General features: G+C 36.3%; 1 protein-coding gene across 1 annotated transcript in view; it reads right to left on the reverse strand.

Moving 5' to 3' along the window:
* Window positions 1-23,616, reverse strand: part of aralar1 (calcium-binding mitochondrial carrier protein aralar1) — a 510,219-nt gene that overhangs the window by 95,775 nt on the left and 390,828 nt on the right. The window contains exons 13-14 of the mRNA XM_090405723.1: window positions 16,538-16,618; window positions 4,326-4,469 (exon numbers count right to left, since the gene is read on the reverse strand). Coding sequence (XP_090261849.1) covers window positions 4,326-4,469; window positions 16,538-16,618 — 225 coding nt within the window. The remainder of the gene's footprint in view (window positions 1-4,325; window positions 4,470-16,537; window positions 16,619-23,616) is intronic.

Genomic DNA, 23,616 nt, shown 5'->3' on the forward strand with positions numbered 1-23,616 from the left:
GCAATAGCCTCCCATGCTGTATTCTGTCAAAAGCCTTAAAAAAATCCAAAAGTATCATGGCATATCCATTCCCCTTGTCTAGTTCACTGGTAACATTGTTATAGAATGTGAGCAAGTTGCTAAAACATGACCTTCCCTTAGTAACCCATGTTGCTCATTGCAAAACAGAGATTCACTCTCAACCCATTTCCGAATGTGAGCTCTAACCAATTTTTCCAAAATCTTCATAACTCCTGAGATACTAATTGGTCGATAGTCGGATATACATCGGTCTTTGCACTACCTTTGTGCAATGGAATTACCATACATTCCTTCCATTCCTGCGGAATCTTCCCTGTTTTCTTAGACTCATATTAAACATCCTGGTTAAAGGAATGACCAGCTCAGCTGAACACTCTTTTAGCACACATTATTCCATCAGTCCCTATTGCTTAATTCTTATTCAGTTTATGCAACAGCTCTAATACCTAAGACTCACACAACTGCATTTCTTCATCTAGTGAAGAGGTAACAGTGAGCTCAATGTTGCGTTCACCAGGTTGATAGCTTTTAACGAAATATGCACTCATTAACTGAACAACCTCTTCTGCATCTGTAACCCTCATGTCATCTGGATTTAGAAGAGTTATTCTTTCATATTCATTCTTTCTTTTACTTGCGGAATATCGATAGAATTCTTGTGGGTTGACTTTAGCATACAGAGCCAGTTTCTTTTCATACTCAGACTTTGCTTTCTGTAAAACAGTTGCGACTATTCTAGCCTGCTGCTTACAATTTCATAACAGACATCATTCTTATGCACACAGTATTCCTTCCACATCTTCTCTTTCTTACGAATCTCCTGCTTAATAAGATTACACATCCATTTGACTCCTACCCTGTTTATTCTTCAAACTCTCATGACACATTCTGATATCGAATCATTTCAGTATTTCTTAAATACTTCCCGTGCACTGTTGATCTTCTTCCCATCCAGCAACAACATTGCACTGAACTCAGTATACTCCTCAATTGGTCATAATTTCCTGCTTTTAAGTTCAGTATGTCACTTTTCCTGAATGGAACATGCATAAACTTCGCCACTTCCCAAGTGGGTACTGCATGATCACTGTCACCAACTGGAGACAGAATAGTTACATCTTTACCTGAAACACTCTCTGACACTATAATCAAATCTAACACTCTTTGACCTCAAATTCCTTCTGTCACATGCTGTTAGAGAAAGCTCTCTCACAACAGCTCAATAAATTCAGTTTCATTCTTCTCATGGGATTTTGCTGCTACCCAATCATTGTTTGGATAATTAAAGTTCCCCATTATGATTACTCTTTTTGTGACCATCGTCTTTATATGTTGATGCATTTCTTCACCACTAGCAACTGATCCATCAATATATTTGATGATTTAATTTTTTTTTTAACTTTTTTTAAATCTTTCCACTTCTGATGTGTACAGGAGTAAGCTGAGTGATCTTCTTGATCTTTTAGCTCTGATCATATCTCTTCATCATGTAGATCAATGAGATCCCACTCTAATCATATCACTCCTCTACAAGAATTGAGTGTTTTATTTTACTGTGATTGGTATTCTGCTCATTGTTGTTACTCTCAGCAGATTAATTTAATCCATCTCACAATTTCAATCGAGATCAGCATATGCCATGTGAGCGCCACACACCTCAGTGATGTGTCACTGTGAATTCTTGCCAATTGGTCCTATTCTAGGCTTTTTTTTTTAAGGCTTGAATTCTCTAAAAGCAATCAATCCCAACATATTACCATACATTAATTGTACCAAAAGTCTACTACTTTCCCTTTTTCTAGGAACTTTGCTCTCTATTACTGTTTTCAGAAGCCTTCCTGTGTATCCAAAATATATCAGTTTTCTTGTGTATTATGGACAGAAAAAGCAACAAAAGTTCTAAGGATCCTTTCTAGAACACATTCGTTTTGTCCACCATCAACATATGAGATGCTCAACAGTTTCCTGTAATGCAATCTTAAAATCAGCTATCTTTTTTTCTATCAGAATTTATCTGTTCCGAGTTTCACACTCATAAGCAGCTAATGAAAAAACAGCTGAATCTAGAATCCTCAATTTGTTCCTGTGGTGATAAATCTGTCCTCCCAAACTACTGATTTTAAGTCTCTGGTTATTCTAGCCATTTCTAATTGTCTTGTTCTGATGTTTCTGAACAACAATTTTTCACACTGATAATGGATGACCAGTATACACAAATTTCAACACCTGGGATCCATTAATGTACAATTGTTTCACAGAAATTTCTCTGTGTGTGTAAAATTCCTTTGAGAACTATAATCTTGGTCTTACCAGGATTGAGTTTAAGTCTTATGTTCTTACTGATATCATTAATTCTGTCAAGAATTCTCCTATTCTTCTCTGTCATTACAAAGGAATAATGTATCATCACCATACATCTCAGATTACTGAATGATCTGCTACCTTATTCTTATTCCTGCCTTCTTATACAGTGCTAGATGAATGATGCCCTCATCATAGATACTTAAGATGTGAAGAGAAAGTAAGCATCTTTACCTACCTCAATCAAATTAATCCATCCAACATATGTTTTTACCAAGGATGATGATTACCATATAAGTTAGCTATCAACTTGATAATGTATTGAGAAAAACCCAAGAATTTTATTACCTGCCTGAATTTCTCATGCTGAACAGTTCAAGAACTTTTTGAATAGTCTGAAGCATATTACCAAAAGAAGTCTAAAATCTCCATCTTTTCACTGCCTAAAGCAAAGGATCTGATCTCTGGTATCCTTGCATTTCCTGAAACCTGCCTGTTCCTCAGGTATCATAACCTCAACTTTGATGGCCTTAATCCTATTTAGAATAATATTTAGTAAAATCATGCTTGTTTAGAATCAGTTGAATCATTATAATCAATCAATGAAACACTCTTATCCCTCCATCCCCCTGTGGTACTGATTCCCTCGGCACACCAGTGGCCTTGCTATTCCACTCCTTAACTGCTCTTTCAACCTCATGCCTAAGTGGAGGTAGTACCAACTCAAGTTTCTCCTTGGGAAGGAGAAATTAACATATTCCAAATGTTAATCTTCTTAGCCAGACAGTTCCTCACTGTACACTTTCCATCTGTTTCTGACGTTCTTTGTTAATACTACTGCATTCCCATCTTTGCAAACAAATCAATTTATGACCAAACTTGTACTAAAGCTCCAAACAATCTTTTGTAATTATGCCTCCTCAGCTGGAACCTTATCTCTTAACATTGCTTAGCGTATTTGTCCTTGTTCCATGTTTTCTGACTTTTCTATAATAAAAACGTAATTTCTTACATTCCTCAATCTCTGTGTGTCTGTTTCTCTACTCCTCTTGATGACATCTCATGTCGATTTCAAAATCAATAGATCTCAAGATGTTTCATTGCTGTATCACATATTATAATCTTGACTCACTCCCCAAGCCAATCTTCAAAAGAGCATCTAACCTTAATGAAGTTTCTTTTGTGAACCTTCTGGAAATTACTCTGACATCCAGTGTAGTGGAATGGAATCGACTTGAAAGATTTCAGACTCAGCATTACTTTGGGTCTTATTAGTTGATGATCTGTGAACAATTTGTTCCTGGAGTAGCATACACGTCAACAATACTTGTCTTCCATTTCAGTGCAACAGTGGTAAACAAGTATCTTTGCTGCAGATGATGTGTTGGATGTCCAAGTAGAGGTGCATCACAGGTGTTTCTAGAAGCAGGTATTAATAATAAGTAATTTGGTATCATGGGCAAATTCCAACAATCTTTCATCATGTTGTTACGTTCTGTCAGACCAAACCTGACACACTCAGGTCTAACTGTCATACTCTTCCCACATTCTGAAATGAAGGCTCCAAGAATGAAGAGAACATCTCATCTTGGCAGACAGTCCAAAACAGTTTGCAGATTTACATAGAACCTTTTTCATCAGGGCTATGTGGAGTACATAAATCACCACAATCGACACATTGATAGGATGAGCCGTAAGTCCAATAATAAGTATCCTGTCATTTACTGGCTTACAATCAAGAAGGGATTTTGCCTGAACTTTCCTCAGTAATGCTATTGCATTACTGAATTTAAAAATAAAATAAAAACCCCACCCTTTTCTGTGACTGTCTGCAGTCATTTCCTTACTTGTTTTAACAATAAAGAATATAGATACTAATCAGATAATGGAAAATTAAACAAGGAACTAGACAGCTAAGAATAAAAACTGAAGTTATTAGATGACCATTTTTTTTTATTATTGATCATATAACAAATCAACTCATGAAAAGGAAAATAATTTACCTTATATAGTCCTGTTAATCCAAGATCTTTAATAACAGTAATTGCACGTACTTTCCTTCCAACTGTAGCTATTTCACCAGCTACTTGTAAACGAATTTTAACAATTTCTAATGGATTAGTGAACATTACCTGTGAAGCTCCGGCCTAGGGAAGAAAAAAAAAATGTGAATCTAATGAAAAGGAAAATGTGAAATTAATTAAAATAGCTCTAAAATGATTTTCATTTTAGAGCTATTTTAATAACATTTCTTCAATTATTAAGCTTTTTTTACATCATCACTACTACTGCTGTGCTACCACCCAAGACCATCCAAAAATTATCTAAAGATACATTGGCATCATTTCTTAAACTGAAATAAAAGGAAACTAAAAAAAGTTTGAAAATTCTGCCAGAGAGAACTCTGGTAAATTGGGAAACTTTTCTAATTTCATTTTATTTGGCTATAAAGAGATGATGGATCTTTAATGTGGTTGCCCTAATTACATGAAGTCGAACATAATGAGTTTAAAAGGCAAAATACAATTTAGACATTTGTTTATTGAGTATCAAAATTACTAACATCCATATATATTTAAACAATTGGCTTTAATTAAAGTAAAATTTTTTTCATAAAAATAATTTCATCTATATATACATATTAAACATGCATACCATTCTTAGAAATGAATGAGGGTGTTTTTTTTTTCCCTTAGGTGCTGTCTTCATTGCCTTCCTGCATGAAATACAACCATAATCCATCTAGAAAAAAACTTTGTAGTATCCTGGGCAGTCATCTGTGCAAGCTTCGGAGTCATATCCTCATTGCTTTCTTGTTTACCTAATGTGCTCTAATGTTCTGCTACAACTTCCTCCACCATTTCATCCTCAAAATCTTCACCTTTCTCCTAACAGGATGCCATTTTCACTATTGGCCATATTTGGCATACCATGATTGAATGCTTAAACTCATAATGAGCAAAATGCATTTGAATGGTCTTGTTGTTTATTCCTCCCGAACTATAGTTCATAATCTGTATATCTTGTAGAAAGATTAACTTTCACACTCACCTCCTTAGCAATTGTCAAGAACCAGTAAAATTTTTCTTGATTTCCATTATAATTCTCCGTAGATTCAATTCTATGTATTGTATTCTATGAAGACAATTCTTCAGTATCCACACATTTTTATTGGCAAACTATCCATTTTAATGCCTTTAAACCATATATAGTCAAAGACAAACTAGTAAACAACATGCATGTACAGAAGCCAAGCAATGCAGTATCTACATATAAATAAAATTAAAGCAAAAGATACAGCAGTACATAAATAGCCAAAGATTAATAATTAGTAAACAATATGCATACACAAAAATTAAGTTTATCTACATATAAATAAAATTACTGCAAACGATACAGCAGTACATAAATAATTAAAGAAAACTAGTAAACAATATGAATGTACAAAAACCAATCCAAGCAATTATTATTATTACGGGCAACTCCAGGGAGTCCTTAGACTCATTGAGGGAGGCCCTAAACATCACTAGGTAGTGACCTCTCCTCATAATGTAATTACAGTATTACATCCCCTAGGGGCTGTGCTTTTACATTATGAGAAAATATCAAGGATAGTGAGGGAGCTTGTGCCACCTTTGATTAGAGTTGCCTTGGTGTTGCACTACCAAGTGGTTACTTACACTAGGATTTGCCAATAGTTTTTCAGTATGAAACTCATAGATCTTAGTCCGAGTTCTTAGAGTTTCGCTTACTGGCAGTTAAACATCAAAAGATTTATATCTCCTTCATTAGCAAAATTAAGGGTTTTCATTTGTACAACACATGTAGCATCTCATATTGCACTGGATGTGGTTTATATCAGGTAACCAAAAAAAGTTTGTGCGATTTTCAGTAGAGTTCACTGCAACGACTTGATTTATTTTGTAGTGGTTCGAAGAGTGTAATTTTTATGTGCATCATAAGGCACAGATAAGCGTTAGGCAATCGGTGTGCTCTAACTTGATATGTACTCTTTTTCTATGACTTTGAACCTGGTGTAATTCAGGATTGTTTGCTTTATGAATTTAAACTCGGTTTGAAGGCTTCAGATAAGATATGAGTCGAATTTGTAAAAGATGCAGTAGCAGAACATACTGTGCAGAAATGGTTTAAAAAATTTGTTTCTGGTGATGAATCATTTGAAGATGCACCACGTTCAGGAAGACCCCCCCCCCATTATTGATAATTAAGAATTACATGCCGCTGTTCGAAAATAATTCAAGAATAACATGTCAAGAACTTTCACAAACGTTTAATAAGAGTGGTGAAACAATTCATTTGCACTTGCATCAACTGGGAAAATCATGGGAGCTAGGCAAATGGTTCCCACATGCATTATCAGATGACAGTGAACTTCAAAGGCTATTAATTTGTTCTTTCCTTCTTTCACATCATAAAAATGAGCTGTTTTTAGATTACTTGCTTACTTATGATGAAATATGAATCTTGTATGCTAACAAGAAGTAAACTTATCATTGGTTGTCACCAAACAATCCAGTACCACATACTTCAAAGGCACCGCTTCATCCCAAGAAGACTATGCTTTGTATGTGTGGTGGACTGGAGCCAGTATTGTCCACTACAAGTTTCTCAGTGCAGGCCAAACAATTGTGGCAGAGATCTACTTGATGTAACTTGAGTGTGTGCAGGATGCTGTATTTCAGAAACAGCAAGGAGTAGTTATTCGGAAGAAAGTGCTATTGTTACAGGACAACGCAAAACCTCATACTGCAAAACTTAGCCTTGAGAAGATCTGTGCTTTATAATGAGAGATACTCCCTCATCCTCCATATTCTCGTGACATTTCTCCACGCGATTATCACCTTTTGTTTGGCACTAGACAATAACATGTGAAATAGACAGTTCTGCAATAAAACAGAGATTGAAGTGGAGGTTGCTAGGTTTATTACTTCAAAAGACAAACGTTTAAAAAATTTATAAACTTGTATCTCGGGAATGAGTTGTAGATTGTTAAGATGTTCCAGATGACTGCTCCAATCATCTGGAATTTGTCCCTCTGCCAGGCCTTCTGAACTATGCAGTGCAGCCACTAGAAGACTTTTATACCTCCATACTTGAGCATTTCTGGTCTAACAGCATTCTACTCCTGCTACCTTTCCACATTGCAGGATTTCTGATGGCTACTTCAAGTATGGATATATATTCCTGATTGTATGTTGAGTGTTTTTTTTTTTTTTTTTTTTTTTTTTATCACTGTGCTTGTCACTGCTTGTTTCATTTAGCAAATTTTTGAAGTAATTACTCCATACATTAAGGATATCTTTTTCTCCAGTTTTCATGTCACTTTTATCATTTCTAATTCCATTTACAGCGCTCTTTCTTCTATTTCTGAGTTTTTTGAACAGCAGCCAGAATATTTTGCCACCTTCCTGATATTTATTTTCTATGTTCTTATCAAAGTCTTCCCATAACTTCTGTTCAGCTAGTATTACACAATATTTAGTTTTCTTACATTTGTCTCTGTATACTCTAAGAGCACAAGCTGACTTATTCACCAGGAGCTTTTGATATGCTTTCTTCTTTTCCTTCACTGCCTCTTTAACTTCCTGTGTCCACCATGGAGTTCTCATTTTACTATCATTGTAGAGAACCTCACCACATGCCTCTCTCTCTCTGGGTGAATCAATCAATGTTTTCTTCAAGGAATCTCCCATGGAATCTCCAAGGTTTGGTTCCTGTCCTCAAACTCTTGCATTTTTTCTTGAATAATGTTTGCATATTTTCATCTGCAGCTCACATCTAAATGCTGTTCAATTTTTATTTGCTTTAAAACTTTCTTACATGTTCTTCTTTTCTGAAATTCAATTTTATCCTGCTCAAGACTAAATAGTGATCACTTCCAATTTCAAATCCTCTGTACACTCTAGTGTCCTGCACCAGTGAGGAAAGCATCACTATCAACAATAACATAGTCAATGAGACTTTTCTTATTCCTTGACTCTTCTCTCCATGTGAATTTGTGCACATTTTTATGTTGGAACATTGTGTTAGTAATAACCAGTCCATGTTCTGAGCAGAAATCCAACAAGTATTTGCCATTATTATTGCTTTGCTCTTTTCTCCAAATTTTCCCAAAATATTTTTGTATGTCTAACAATCATTTCCTACTCTACTATTGAGATCCCCAACAAGGATCCCCATTTTTTCAGTTGCTTTCTCTAAAGCCTCAAAAAATTCTTCCACTTCTACCTTAGTAAAACCTTCTGCAGGACCATAGACACAAAAAAATCTCATTGTCCTGTTCCCCATTCTGATATTTACCCACATCAATCTTCTTGATATTGGCTGCCATTCTAGAAGATTAGCCTGATATTTAGTGTTGAATACTATGGCTTCTCCTTTTCCTTGATTGTCATTGCCTGAATATAACATTTTGTATTTATTGCTCAGAAAGATCTCACCAGTTTTAGTCTTTTTTTTGTTTGAGTCACCCCTATTATGTTGATCTGGTACTTATCCACTTCCTCAGCTAGCTCCATTTCTTTGCCATTCAGGCTTTTTATGTTGATAGTACTGATCTTATAACCTTAAATATTGGCTTTTCTAGCATTGAATACAAAATATAAAATTGCCGGGCTGAATGGTTAGGGTATACACTCTCCAGCCAAAAGGCTGAGGGTTCGAATCCCGCCACGGGCATGGATGTTTGTGATTGTCTGTGAAAATACTAGTGCTGGTAGTTTGCTGTAGATGGCATTGGTGTAGTTGCAGTAGTTGGTGAATTGAGTTGGAGACTGAGAGTTGTACAGTAGGTGCCCTCCCTTGATGAATCTTTGGACTCCCTTGAGGTGTCCTATAATAATAATATCTGGTAAGGCATAAGTTATTTGTAGACTCAAACAGCTATAACGGGGAACCTGGCAAATCTTATTGTGGGAATTCAAAATATAGGTTCCTCATCAATCCTTAAGTTCTTTAAAGGAAATAGCAGCAACAGATTTCCTGCACACAATTACTCTACAAATTGATACCTCATACCTGTATGCTCAGGGCATTCCTTACTTCAAACATTTTCAGTTTCCATTTAAAACAGGTACCAAGAACATTAAGAGTTTATCAAAGAAAGAGCAATACTGCTCCATTTTGGCAATGTTAACTATACAGAAATAAAGGACAGTTTCACAATTTCAAAACTTTCAAGTATTTACACATATTCAGCTTTTGAAATAAGGCTGGATCTTTAATATTAACAGTTTACTTCATAAAATTCAGTTATCCAGTACTGAAACAGAATACAACTATTAAGGAACATTCCTGCGTCTTTACTTGACAAACTAAGAGAACAGCTTTCCATCTGATCTTCACTCAAAAAAATTACAACAGTGAAGATACATTAACTTTAATAAGAAATCCACAAATAACAATTATTTATTCATTATATTTTTCTCTATTTTTAAAGGGAATTATTTACAACTCTCCCTTAACTTCTTCTATTTCATTTTTTTTTACAACCTCTCTCTCTTTCTATCTGTGTGTGTGTGTGTGTGTGTGTGTGTGTATGCTCTCTCATATCTATCAACTGTTCATTTCATATTGCAGCAGAGCACTGTAGAATACCTGTTATCAAAATTCAGATATTCCATCACAAGTTAAAAATAAGAAAATGAATCGATTTAAAATAAAAAAGTTAATAACATGGTATTTGTAAATTGGTTAGTTAAACATTTGTTTTCAATGAAGTGAGAAGACATTTTTTGCAATGCTATTATTTTTGACTACTAAAGTAAGTTTTACTTAGAAATAAATTCATTTAGTTAAATATTAAAGTGTAATTATAACTTGTATGAGCTGTCAAGTTTTGAAATATTTGTACTGTATGTAGACAAACATTGTTTCTGAAATATGTTAGTGACAAGGGAAGCCAAAGTTGCCACTGCAATCATACCATGAAAATCATTAAATGAGCTTACCTCAGTACATAATATTGTGAAATGAAGAATTATTATAATTTCTGCTACTTTCATTCTGAAGTTATACTTAACTAACTTTCCTTGCACTATGAAAAGAACTCTTATTGTCTTTACCATGATGGTGTATTGGAAAGGAAGTTGCTCTAATGCATTTCCAAGCAAGCACCAAGGTTATTGAACGTTGCTTCTCTGCACTACTTTCAAGCCTCATTTGAAGATGGCTTCCTTTCTTCATTCTCCTGAGGATCCACACTCCTCCCCCTCTCAGTTCCAGGTTTTTACAAGATTCCTTGTTCCTGCAAATCATCTTATTATATCCAAACTGGGAGATCTGCCATCATCTGTCCAGAAGAACAGAAGAAATACATCTGCCTCCAAAACTATGATCAGCAGTCTAGCTGACCAGAGTTATGGTCAGCTAAAATCCTAATAAAAAAAGATGTGTTAAACTTTCCAAAATTTGAGAAACTTTATTACCCAACAGCACCCATAGAGGGTGCTCTCATCAGACTTTTAGGCTTTAATTAGTCTAATTTTTTCGTTTTCACTTATTGTTTTGTGTGCATTTTTGTGCATGTTATAACAATTTTAATATTGCATTCCTGAAGATTTCTCTGACAGAAACAAAATATTGCAGAAACAATTTTAACATTGCATTCCTGAAGATTTCTCTGTGACAGAAACAAAATATTGCAGAAACAATTTTAATATTGCATTCCTGAAGATTTCTCTGTGACAGAAACAAAATATCGAAGTGATTAATTATACCTATTGTTTAATTATATCTCCTTGTGCTGTATTCATTCCATTAAATTTTTAATGAGCATGCAGTGCTCAGACATCCCACGACTCATGATTTAACTAGTGCCTTAAACACCGATCTCCATACCATGGATATGATTCATACCTTTGGATGGGTACGAAACTGCTACACCATCTAAATCTTAATGAAAATGGTGGACTACCTATCCATAATCTGCAAACTATCATACTTTTATTAAACAATTAGTAACTTATGTATTTTTATCACACACACAAATTAATGTGCATTTTTCTTTCTCATTAAATCATCATTCATTAGGATACCTGTTTTGTTATATTGTTTAGTCCTCTCTAATATGCTCATATTTTGTATATGAGATATACAAAAATACAACGCAGAAAGTTCAAATATGAAAGACTATTCATAGAATCAGCCTCAGCCCTTAGGAACATGCCAAACCTCAACAAATTTGGATCCATGAGACTGCCCCAAATTTGGGAAACATTTATCAGAAGAACTTCAGCCCAAAGGCCAAGAACTACCAATATAGCCTGCCAAGGGGCACCATCAGGACTTTAGGAAAACGTTAGCTTCCTAGCTTCTGTTCTCATTTGCTGTTATGTAGTACTTGCATGCGCTTGTCTTTGTATTAAGTTCCCAAGAAGATGGCAATGTGATGTTTGCCAAAATATCGGAAAGTATATATTAAAGTTTATTTAAATTATATTTCTAGTCTACGCTGTCAATTCCTTAATTATAAGGAATAAGCCTCTCTACAAGAATTACGATTATCCACGGAGATTCCTTCGCACGCAAGGCCCGCCATAACGGCAAACTGAAGCTGAAGTTATCCAGACAACTTAACCGTCTAGCATTCCTAAAACGCTGCCAGGATAATCAAGTCATCCCTAACTGTGTAAAATTTAAATAGAGCTTCTGTTCACAGAAAGCTCTCCATACAACAGGGTGAACCAGGCTTTACTTCGGGAGCAAATTACCGCTGCACACAGTTCCCTAGCCGACATAAACAGAGCTATTTTAGTGCTAGAAAATGAGCTTTCAATTACGCTTAATCACAAGCTTTGGTTAGTCCTACATGACGTCTCGTGTACGGCAGTAATAAAGAATTCGAACGAATACGGAGTCAACATATCAACAAGTTTGATAAATTAATTAAAAAACTCTGTGTCCAAACCTAAACTACAAACCAACACTGTAGTTAACCTTTCTTCAGTTATCTTGAAGCCTGAAGCACCTCAACGCTCTGTCACGTGGTCACAACTTTGCCATGGCTCCTAGGAAATTACTGGCTGAGGAATTAATGATCCAAATTGAATGCAGGCTTCGCCACCTTCCGAACCACATCGCCAACGATATTAGATTGGATGTAGCCTGTGTTCTCACAAAAGCAAAACCTCCAAAAACCAACATATCCATTAGTGAATACAAGTCACTACAAGAATTGAAGAAAAACAAAGAAATAGTTATCGCCAAAGCAGATAAGGGGAATGCCACTGTGGTATTCAATCTTAATGACTACACAGGTAAGCTTAAGGCATTATTATTAGTCATGTTGGAGGCTTAATGGATTTTTTACAACACTCAAAAAGAATTAAAATAGAATTTAATACTTCCTATATTTTGTCCTAGTCACTAAGACATCTACGGGGATTACAAAAACAATTAATGTAACATATACACAAATAACAAACAATACTAAGCCCAACCACGTGGGTGACACTAAAGTCCTATCTAGGTAGAGCGCCCTCTAAGGGCAGTAGCAGGTGGCCTGGAATGTAAGGTGGGAACTCTGGTGATGAGTGTTTCCCAAATCTTCGGAAGCTTAATGCAACCGTATTTATTGAGATTTGGTTGGTTTTTGAGAGCTGCTGCTGCTTCTAAGAAAAGTCTCTCTTTCTTGAATTTGCTGTGGTGGAGCATGGTGGTTTTCTTCCATGATACCCTGTGGGTGGTGTCCAAAACATGGTCAGCCAAGCCTGAATGGCCATAGTTGTGTTTGAAGATGTACGACTTGTGTTCCTCTAGACGGATGGATGCTGATCTGCCTGTCTGTCCAAAGTACGCCAGCTTACAGGAACAGGGTACTTTTGTAAACTCCAGGCAGAGAGAGAGGAGGGAGCTGATCTTTCGTAGAACGGATAAGGGTAGCAAGTTTGCGGTGGGGCTTATATGCTGTGTGTAGGGTGTACTTTTTTAGTATCTTGGCTATTTTTTCGGATGTGCCATGAATGTAGGGAATGGTGATGGCATTTTTAAAATCTTGTTGACGAGAAGGACGAGGAATGGGGGAGGAGTTGATTATTTTTTTGATACTGTGATCGCTGTAGCCATTGGAGAGGAAAGTGCTGTGTATGTGGTTAAGCTCAGTAGTGAGGGCGGTTCCACTGGAACAAAGACTGTGGGCTCTCTTGGTAAGGGTTTTAATAATGCCATATTGTTGAGAGGGGTGGTGGTGGGAGAGTTTGTGAATGTAATCTGCCTGTGTGTGCGGGTTTTCTGTATATGGTGAAGGTAAGTGTATCATTAGGCAGGCGTGTGACTAAGATGTCTAGGAAGGGTAAACAATTGTTCTTTTCCTTTTTCAGAGTGAACTGGATTCTTGGATGTAGACTATTGAGATGACTGAGGAAGGAATCTAACGTGTCTGGGCCATGAGACCAAATAGAGAACACATCATCTACATATCTTAACCAGATAGAGGGTTTGAGTGGGGCTTAGTCTATGGCTCGTTTTTCGAAATCTTCCATATAGAAATTGGCAAGGGGGGGTGAGAGGGGGGGGGGAACCCATGGCAGTTCCCTCTATCTGCTTGTAGATTTTGTTGTTCCAAGAGAAATACCCAGAGTTAATGGCAAAGGAAAAGAGATCTAAGATGTCAGAGGGAAAAACGTTTTCTAAGAGAGATAAGGTGTCAATTAAGGGAATATTGGTAAACAAAGAGGAGATATCAAAGTTTACCAATATGTCTGTCTTATTCAAGGTTAAATTTTCTGTGAGGGCTTTAAAGTTGGTCGAGTTTTTTATATAGGAAGGGGACCTTCCGGTTTGTGGATTTTACCAAAAATCCACAAACCCAATTCCCCACTCAGGCCTATAGTAGATGCCACCAATGCACCTTGCTATAGACTATCTAAACAGCTGGCCAACTCTCTGATCCCCCTCATCTTCCCCCACCCCTTCACAAAAAAGATTACTCTAAATTCATCACCATTCCCTACATCCGAGGCACCTTGGAAAAAATCAACAAAATTTTAAAAAACATGATTTGACCACTTGTTACAGACCATATAGAAAATTGGCATCCCTTATCCGCTCCACTAAAGACCAACCGCTTCCCCTAGACCTACCTGGTGTATACCAGGTCCCTTGCAGCTGTAAATTATCCTACTTTGGCCAAACAGGCAGGACAGCAAATATCAGAATCTCAGAACACAAGGATTACATCCGATTTCACTAGTACAGTCACTCTGGGCTTGCAGACCACGCTCTGGATACTCGCCACAGAATAAGATGGAAGAAAGCCACAGTAATACACCGCAGCAAGTTCAAATATGAAAGACTATTCATGGAATCAGCCTCAGCCCTTAGGAACATGCCAAACCTCAACAAATTTGGATGCATGAGACTGCCCCAAATTTGGGAAACATTTATCAGAAGAACTTCAGCCCGAAGGCCAAGAACTACCAATATAGTCCATCGGGGGGGCACCATCAGGACTTTAGGAAAACGTTTACTTCCTAGCTTCTGTTCTCATTTGCTGTTATGTAGTACTTGCATGCACTTGTCTTTGTATTAAGTTCCCAAGAAGATGGCAACGTGATGTTTGCCGAAATATCGGAAAGTATATATTAAAGTTTATTTAATTTATATTTCTAGTCTACGCTGTCAATTCCTTAATTATTAGTTATCATGTCTAACCAGCGTATAAGCCTCTCTACAAGAATTAAGATATCCTTTTAGTACACATTTACATAAAAAGACTAGACTGTACATTACCAATTGCTGGGGAAAATATTTGGCCACCTCACATATCTCGTCAGGACAAATACTTTCGACTCCACATTCCTTCTGCTTTTTCTGAGGCATTCTTCATGGGTTCGATCTGCGCATACTTCTGCCTCCGAAAAGAAGTAGACGTTATTCTTTGATGAACTGGCTCAACATCGTAACGAAATCTCCGTGAGCATCGGTGAATATCTTCTGAACGATTGGCAAATTTTCGGGAAATCCACAGCAAAGTTCCTCAGTCATTATCTCGAATCCGTGGGGAACGAGGGGATGCGACGAGGAGGCTCCACACATCACAGCATGACCGCACGAGACTTGGAGCATAAGAGAGCACAAGCCTAAGAGTAAGAGAGTTTTTTCTGGCGCTGCATGACTTTTTAAATTGCGCACCACACATTAATACTACGTCATCGATTTCTCCTCCTATTTTTCAGTGTCACTTCACTCAGTACTGAGCACCACACACGGAATCTTTAGCGTGATTCTCGGAATCCATGAGGGGGGGGGGGGGCTACTTGCTTACGGAAGGGTGCACCTGTACTCTTTGTTGCATGGGTTTTCGATTCCGGCCACCTTTTATTTAATCGGATTATCTCTTTCTCCCAGCAATTTATAAGTACTTACACTTAATCAGTAAGATTTAAGCAATTTGGCAATTCATAATACTTTACATTATAACAAAATAAATGAAAGATTCTCAGTTCAGAAATATTTTAGTAATTTACAAGAGTTTAATATATTCCGATATATCAATAATTGATTCAAAATGTAACCCCATGTTAAGTCTGAAGGAAACGTAATTTAATCCAATTTTAGTTTCATTCAGAACTTAACAGAATAATATGCAACCATGTTTAAATTTCATCACCTACAAATACACTCTGAGACGACTCTTAAGCTAATGAGATACTTCAGAAATTCAACTGTGATGACTGTCTTCAGCTGAAAAGAGAGTTTTGAATCCTATCAGTGATGCAAAGGACCTTTATATAGGACTTTTCAACTTAAGGAGGCCAATTGGTCACATATTGAGGTAGTAGGACATTTTCTGTAGTAACCAAGACTTTGTCTGCTGCAAGCAGGAGACAACCGGCATCACCTGTGAACATACGTATCTACAGACATTACACACCCACACTTAGGAGATGTATGCAATCTTTTTTTTTTTATGCCTGCTTCCATCCTAAGGAGGAAAATATGTAGACAAAGAAAGACTACTCTGGAGTAGATCTTTCTTTTTGAATTCTTTGATAAAGAATACATTTTTATAAAATTGCTAGTACAAGCATGCATTCGCAATGCAGTGGAAAATTTAATAAAATTAAAAAGAAAACAAAAATTCTTACTTTACTTCTGATCAATGCTGTCATAATGGGAATGTGTTATAATGTTATAATAATTTGAACTTTTAATGCATAATCATTGTATATATGTATGTCTATTAAAAACTTACACAGCTACCAGCTAAAATCTCTCCCCAAATAGGTATCTCTCCTTTTTTGTTAGTCAGTTTATCACGAACAAAATCATTCATCTGAAATAAAACAAAGAGAAATATTAAAAAAAAAACATCATTAATGCTCGTAAACTCATGAAACATTTGTTATATCACAAATAATAATAATAATAATTATTATTATTATTATTATTATTTTGCCACTACTATTTTTATTATGCAAGCTCCTCCAAGGAATCTAAAAACGTATCAAGAGAGAGCCTATTTTAGTCAATGAAAAATTAAAAAAATTACCATCACCTTTGTCCCACAAACTACTAACATTCACAAACCATCCATTACATATGCACTAGATCAAACAAAATTTTTTGTCAAATTCAAAGGACTCAATGCCTCCATTGTTATACCACACATACTTTATCAACATATAATAACTAACACTCAGCTATGCACATTTAATTTAAAAAAAAAAAAATCATAAAAAGACTAATTAGTAAAAAATAAGTCAACTTGTATAAGTTGATTTGTATAAGTATACTTGTTTTATGAACAAATATACTTATTCACCTCTCAGAATGCATAAGTATATGCATTCTGAGAGGTGATGTTTGTTGATGGACTAGAGGTCTGGTAAAGTCACAGTTGTAACCAACAAAAATTATGAGATAGTGTTACTACAGTACACAAGCACAACACTTGGAGAAGAATCAAGATTCCGTGGAAAGAGAATGACCCAAATATCTTGGAGACTCGGATTACTATATTTGTAGATGCGGGAATTTTTTCATTGTTGAAGAAGAATCTCTAAGATTTGTGCCTATTTCAGAACAATTAATAAGGTTTTGGAGTAAATATTCAGCTAATTTTTATAAATGTATTTGTAAAATTTAATAATAGATAAATTAATAATAACACTAATAATAAAATAAGCTAATATTTAATAAATATTGTGATATTTATTATGATACTGTTGGCATGGCACCAACACGACAAACAATGGCGGCAAGAATCACGCTGTCTGGTGATTTGAATTTGCAGGATATTATTCAGTGAAGTGTATGCAAAATGTATGCATCAAGAAAATTAAAGAATATGTGGAGGAAAATTGAAACTGGAGAGAGAGAGAGAGAGTATGCATTAAGTGTTTTAAAAGTGAGCGTCTTAGACGACAAGAACAAAACAAATACTGATGATAAGATGGAAAATGATGTTAATGATGTCGAATGTGCATACATGGAAATAGAGGAGAATGAAATGGATTTCAATAAAGAAACAGTGTGCTTAAATGTTATCCTTCATAGGGCAAAAGTGTGGAATTGAAAATCTGAAGATGCAGCAAGAGTAAGCAGGGCTGAAAAAAAGAAAGAAGCAAGTGATCTGAAAGAATAATAAAGACCGACTGAACAAACAAGAAAAACAAGTTAAGGAGAAAATTATGTATGGAGACTCAATAATCAGGGGAGTACTTAACGAAAGTATGACAAAATTGTGTTTCCCGGAAGCAAAAATTTACGATAGTAGCCACACCATCCGGATGCAAAAAAGGTAAGTTGAAGGAAATGATTGTCTTGGTTGGTACTAATGATGTGAGAGACGAGAAGTATTCTATGAGGAAGGATATAAAGGATTTGTTAGAAGAGGCAAAACTGAAGGGCAAGAAGATCAAGTCTCCTACTACGCTATGATAGAGGCGACCTGAGAAGGAGGGCTTTAATAGCCAGTCTATACATAGATTGTGCAAAAGGAATGATGTAGAATTTGTGGATCTGTGGTTTCTGTTTGACGGAAAGAAGGATTTGTACAATGTGGATGGACTGCATATGAATGGTTTGATGTTAGGTGTCTGGAGAGAGCTTTGTTCACTGAGCATGCTAACATGCAAATTCAGGGAAATTTAAGCAATTAGGGTGGAAGCAAGTGAGTTTGTGTGAAGGTACCAATGAAGTAAGTGAGTGTGAGAATGACCAAGTGAGGAATCTAGTCTCTCAAGCAAAAAATACCGAATAGGGTAGTCAATTCAGAAAGTAAAGGTGGATGGGGGGAATAAATGGATGCTGCCATTTCTGTATACTAATGCCACAAATATCAGGAACAAGGGGGGGGGGGGGGATTTTGGGCATTCGTTAGTGCAACTTCAAACATTATAGGCATTTGTGAGACTTGGCTAATGGCAGATGATGTAGTTACAGGAATAAAGTGTGAAGGGTTAGTATTTTCAGGGAAGATAGAGAAGATAGGATGGAGGGAGGGGGGGGGGGTACTGCTGATAATAGCAGATGAACTGCAGCCAAACAGAATAAGAGACAGACAGGAGGGTGGCTGTTCATTTGAAGCAATCTGGTGTAAGATTAAGACCAGGGTAGTAGGGGTAGCACCTCTGCCTGCTCAGTAATTGCATGAAAATATTTGGTAGTCGGGTGGAATTGGTCCCCCACTGCTCATGCAACTCTCATTTATGGCTCTAAGTAGCTGTGCACCAGTGACCACACCCTGGGACTGTGCCTCGACTGGCATGCAAAACAAAGTGAGGGTATCAGCATTTTATGCTGTAGTGAAGGAGAGGGTCTCCTCCTTGTTGCACTTGAAGACTGGAATGTCTTCAAGTGCAACAAGGAGATGCCCAAAATTTAATTTGACAATGGTAGTGAAGGCATGACAGCAAACTATGTGACATAGTCTAGGCATACTCCGAGACAAAACAGAGATGCGGGCAGTCACCGTGGAAGAGAAAGGAACCTCACCACGTATTCTTCCATAGTAAACCATGAAACAGAGAACTATGTTTTGATTGTGGAGAATTCATGACTAAAATTAACAGATGTGAACCACAGTAGTAGGTTTTTTATTATGTAAATATTTCGTCCTAGGTATCTTAGGACATCATCAATACAGCAGAACAATACTAGGAATGACACAAAGGATAGGGTGCGTACGTACAATGGAATCCAAATTGCGTGCAGTGGCGCGTTTCGGCCTGAACTTAAATTAGATTAAACTGAATTAAATTAATTAAATTAAATTAAAATTAAATTACAGTTAAGTTATTTTAACACAATTTTGTATGACAATTTCCCATACTTTAGGAATGGCAAGAACATCATTGCAGTTTAGATTTGGTCTGAGAAGTAGGGCTTCAGCACTTTCTTTATATAAGCGTTCATATTTATATGAAGACAGTGGATCTTGTGGTTTGATGAGGCGGATATGGTCTTGATGTTCTGAAATGTGTTTAAAAACTGATCTGCCTGTCTGTCCATAATAAGAGAGTTTACAGGAGCATGGAACCTCGTATACACCAGGTAGTAGCATAGGTGAAAGTTTGTCTTTGGGCAAAGGTAACAGGTTGTGGACCTGGCTGATGGGTTTGTAGGTGGCAGTAAGATTGTATTTCTTCATAATTTTCGAGAGCCGTTCAGAGATGCCTTTGATATAAGGTATGGGAAGCCTATGGGCTTGTTCTTGTCCAGGTTGATGTGTAGAGAAGTTGTTGATGATTTTTTGAGTTGTTTTGAGATTGTATCCATTTAGAGTAGCTGTGTTTTTGATTATTTCCAATTCTTGTTTTAGAGAATCCTCTGAGGAGCAAAATCTGTGTGCTCTGGTTACCAATGATTTAATGATGCCAAATTTTTGAGAGGGATGGTGAGCAGAAGTATGGTGAATGTAGGGACCTGAAAATCTTGGCTTGCGAAAGACAGAGGTGGAGATGGAACCGTCTTCTTTTCTTTGGATGTGTAAATCCAGAAAGGGGATGCCCTGAGGGGATTTTTTTTCTAATGTAAATTTGATGCTTGGATGAAGAAGGCTGATTTTTTCTTCATTCATCCACGCATCAAATTTACATTAGAAAAAGAATCCCCACAGGGCATCCTCTTTCTGGATTTACACATCCAAAGAAAAGAAGACGGTTCCATCTCCACCTCTGTCTTTCACAAGCCGACATTTTCAGGTCCCTACATTCACCATACTTCTGCTCACCATCCCTCTCAAAAATTTGGCATCATTAAATCATTGGTAACCAGAGCACACAGATTTTGCTCCTCCGAGGATTCTCTAAAACAAGAATTGGAAATAATCAAAAACATAGCTACTCTAAATGGATACAATCTCAAAACAACTCAAAAAATCATTAGCAACTTCTGTACACATCAACCTAGACAAGCCCATAGGATTCCCATACCTTATATCAAAGGCATCTCCGAACGGCTCTCGAAAATTATGAAGAAATACAATCTTACTGCCACCTACAAACCCATCAACCAGATCCACAACCTGTTAACTTCGTCCAAAGACAAAGACATACACTTATTCTACTACTTGGTGTATACGAGGTTCCATGCTCCTGTAAACTCTCTTATTATGGACAGACAGGCAGATCAGTTTTTAAACACATTTCGGAACATCAAGACCATATCCGCCTCATCAAACCACAAAAATCAGGCCTCGCTCAACATGGAGTTGAAAACCCAAACTACAAGATCCACTGGGAAAAGGCAAAATTCCTACACAGATCTTAATATAAATATGAACGCTTATATAAAGAAAGTGCTGAAGCCCTACATCACAGACCAAATCTAAACCGCAATGATGTTCTTGCCATCCTTAAAGTATGGGAAATTGTCATACAAAATTGTGTTAAAACAACTTAACTGCAATTTAATTTTTATTTAATTTAATTCAATTTAATCTAATTTCAGTTCAGGCTGCAACGTGCCACTGCACGCAATTTGGATTCCATTGTACGTACGCACCCTATCCTTTGTGTCATTCCTAGTATTGTTCTACTGTACTGATGATGTCCTAAGATACCTAGGACGAAATATTTACGTAATAAAAAACCTACTACTGTGGTTCATATGTGTTAATTTTAGTCAGAGAACTATGTTGGATTTAAGCAACAGAGACAAGGTTGGATCCTCTGCAACTTTTGTCTCTTGGAAACATGATAAGGAAGAAGAGAAAGAAACTCGGGAACGTAAGACAGATACTATAAAAATAGCATATGATGAAGATACCTTAAACCCTCCAGAGGGTATCTCCTGATCCTTCACATATGAAAACCAAGAATCTTCTCTTAAGGCTTGCAACTTGGAATGTAAGGACCTTATATGAAGCTGGGAAGTTAGATAACCTTATACAAGAACTTGAAGCAATGAAAATTGACATTGCTGGTATCAGTGAAGTCAAATGGACAAATAGTGGAAAAATAAACAGAAAGAGTCATTCAATTATATACTCATGTGGAGACAGTCATAGGAATGGAGTAGCATTTGTACTAAAAAATAAGATTGCACAATCTTTACTTGAATTTTGGCCCAAAAGTGACAGGATAATTGCATTGAAAATTGCAGCTCAACCTTTTAATATTTTTATTGTCCAAATATATGCACCTACTTCTGATTACCCAGATGAAGATGTAGAATGTTTCTATGAAGGCATTCAAAATGCACTTAACAACACTAAATTAGATGACATATCATTATGGGAGATCTAAATGCTAAAGTAGGCTCAGAAAAAATCTCTTCCTGCATGGGAAATCAGGGCCTGAGACATAGAAATCCAAGAGGAGAAAGATTAATACAGTTCTATGAAGAAAACAATCTGGTAATAGTAAATACTTTATTTAGCCACCCTGCTAGAGAGGGCAGCTAAATAAAGTATTGCTAAATATCCAGGGGCTGATATTGGATCAGACCACAATCCTGTGGTCATTAAAGCAGCAATAAAATTAAAGAAAACAATGAAACCTATAAACATAGAAAAAGATGATCTTGGCTCCCTTAAAATCAAGAAATACAAGATAAATTTTTAAAGGAACTGGCACAATCCACTGCTGTTAATGTTCCTGATTCCACCAAGTATCCTTACCCTAAAGATGAGATATTGAGGATAGATGGCAGAAATTTAAAGAGGGCATAAAAAAGGCAGTAAAACAAACAATTCCAAAATTTGAGAAGATGAGTAAACCCTGGATGAATGACAAGATACTGAAAATGATGGAGGAAAGAAACACAAAAATCATCCTGAATACATAACTTAAACAAGGAGATCAGGAAAGAATGTATGATTGCAAAAGAACTATGGCTCAACAACAAATGCAAGGAAATTGAACTTCTGGGCAAAAAGCATAAAACCAGAGAACTTCATAAAAAAGTTAGGAAGCTAATTAGAGAATCTAGCAAAAGGATAGGCTCTCATTTCATTAAAGATACCAGTGGAAACATCTTAATGGAGAAAGACAAAATAAGGGATAGATGGGTAGAGTATTCAAAGGAACTCTACAATCATGATAGAATAGATAAGCCAATGCAAGAAGAATTGGAGGGACCTACTATTCTTACTTGGGAAGTAACAAATGCCATTAGGAAACTGAAACCAGGAAAAACTCCAGGAATGGATGGAATTATGGCAGAACATCTAAAGGCTTTATGTGATAAGAATATAAGATCACTGACTGACATATGTAACAAAATATATGAAACTGGACACCTGCCAAAAGATTTTAAGCACTCAACGTTCCTACCAATACCTAAAAAATCGAAGAGAATTAAATGTGAAGAGTACAGAACAATATCAGTCTGATCAGTCAGATAGCAAAAGTTATGTTATATATCATCCTAGAAAGAAATAAACATAAAATCAAAATGGAAATTAATGAAACACAATCTGGTTTTCAGGAAAATAAAGTAACTAGAAAAGGACTCTTCAACATTAGAACTATTATAGAAAGATATCTGGAGAAGCAGAAAGAAGTCTACTTATGTTTTATTGACTACACAAAGGCCTTTGACAATATACAACATGAACAACTAATCAAATGCATCAGAAATTTAGGAGTAGATGGTAAAGATACCAGATTACTGATAAATCTATATTGGGAGCAAACTGCCTCAATAAAAATATCAGGAGAAATCGAGGAGGAATTTCCAGTAAAGAAGGGCATCAGACTGTGTTCTTTCTCCTATGTTGTTTAACCTTTATACCGAAAATATCTTCCAGCAATTAGAAAAATTTAAAGTCAGCATAGGAGGCAGGAATATAAACAACTTAAGATATGCAAATGATACAGTACTACC

This window comes from Typopeltis vanoorti, chromosome 15, assembly GCF_054136105.1.
Source record: "Typopeltis vanoorti isolate ZY-2024b chromosome 15, IOZ_Tvanoo_1.0, whole genome shotgun sequence".
In the NCBI taxonomy this organism is placed as follows: Eukaryota; Metazoa; Arthropoda; class Arachnida; order Uropygi; family Thelyphonidae; genus Typopeltis; species Typopeltis vanoorti.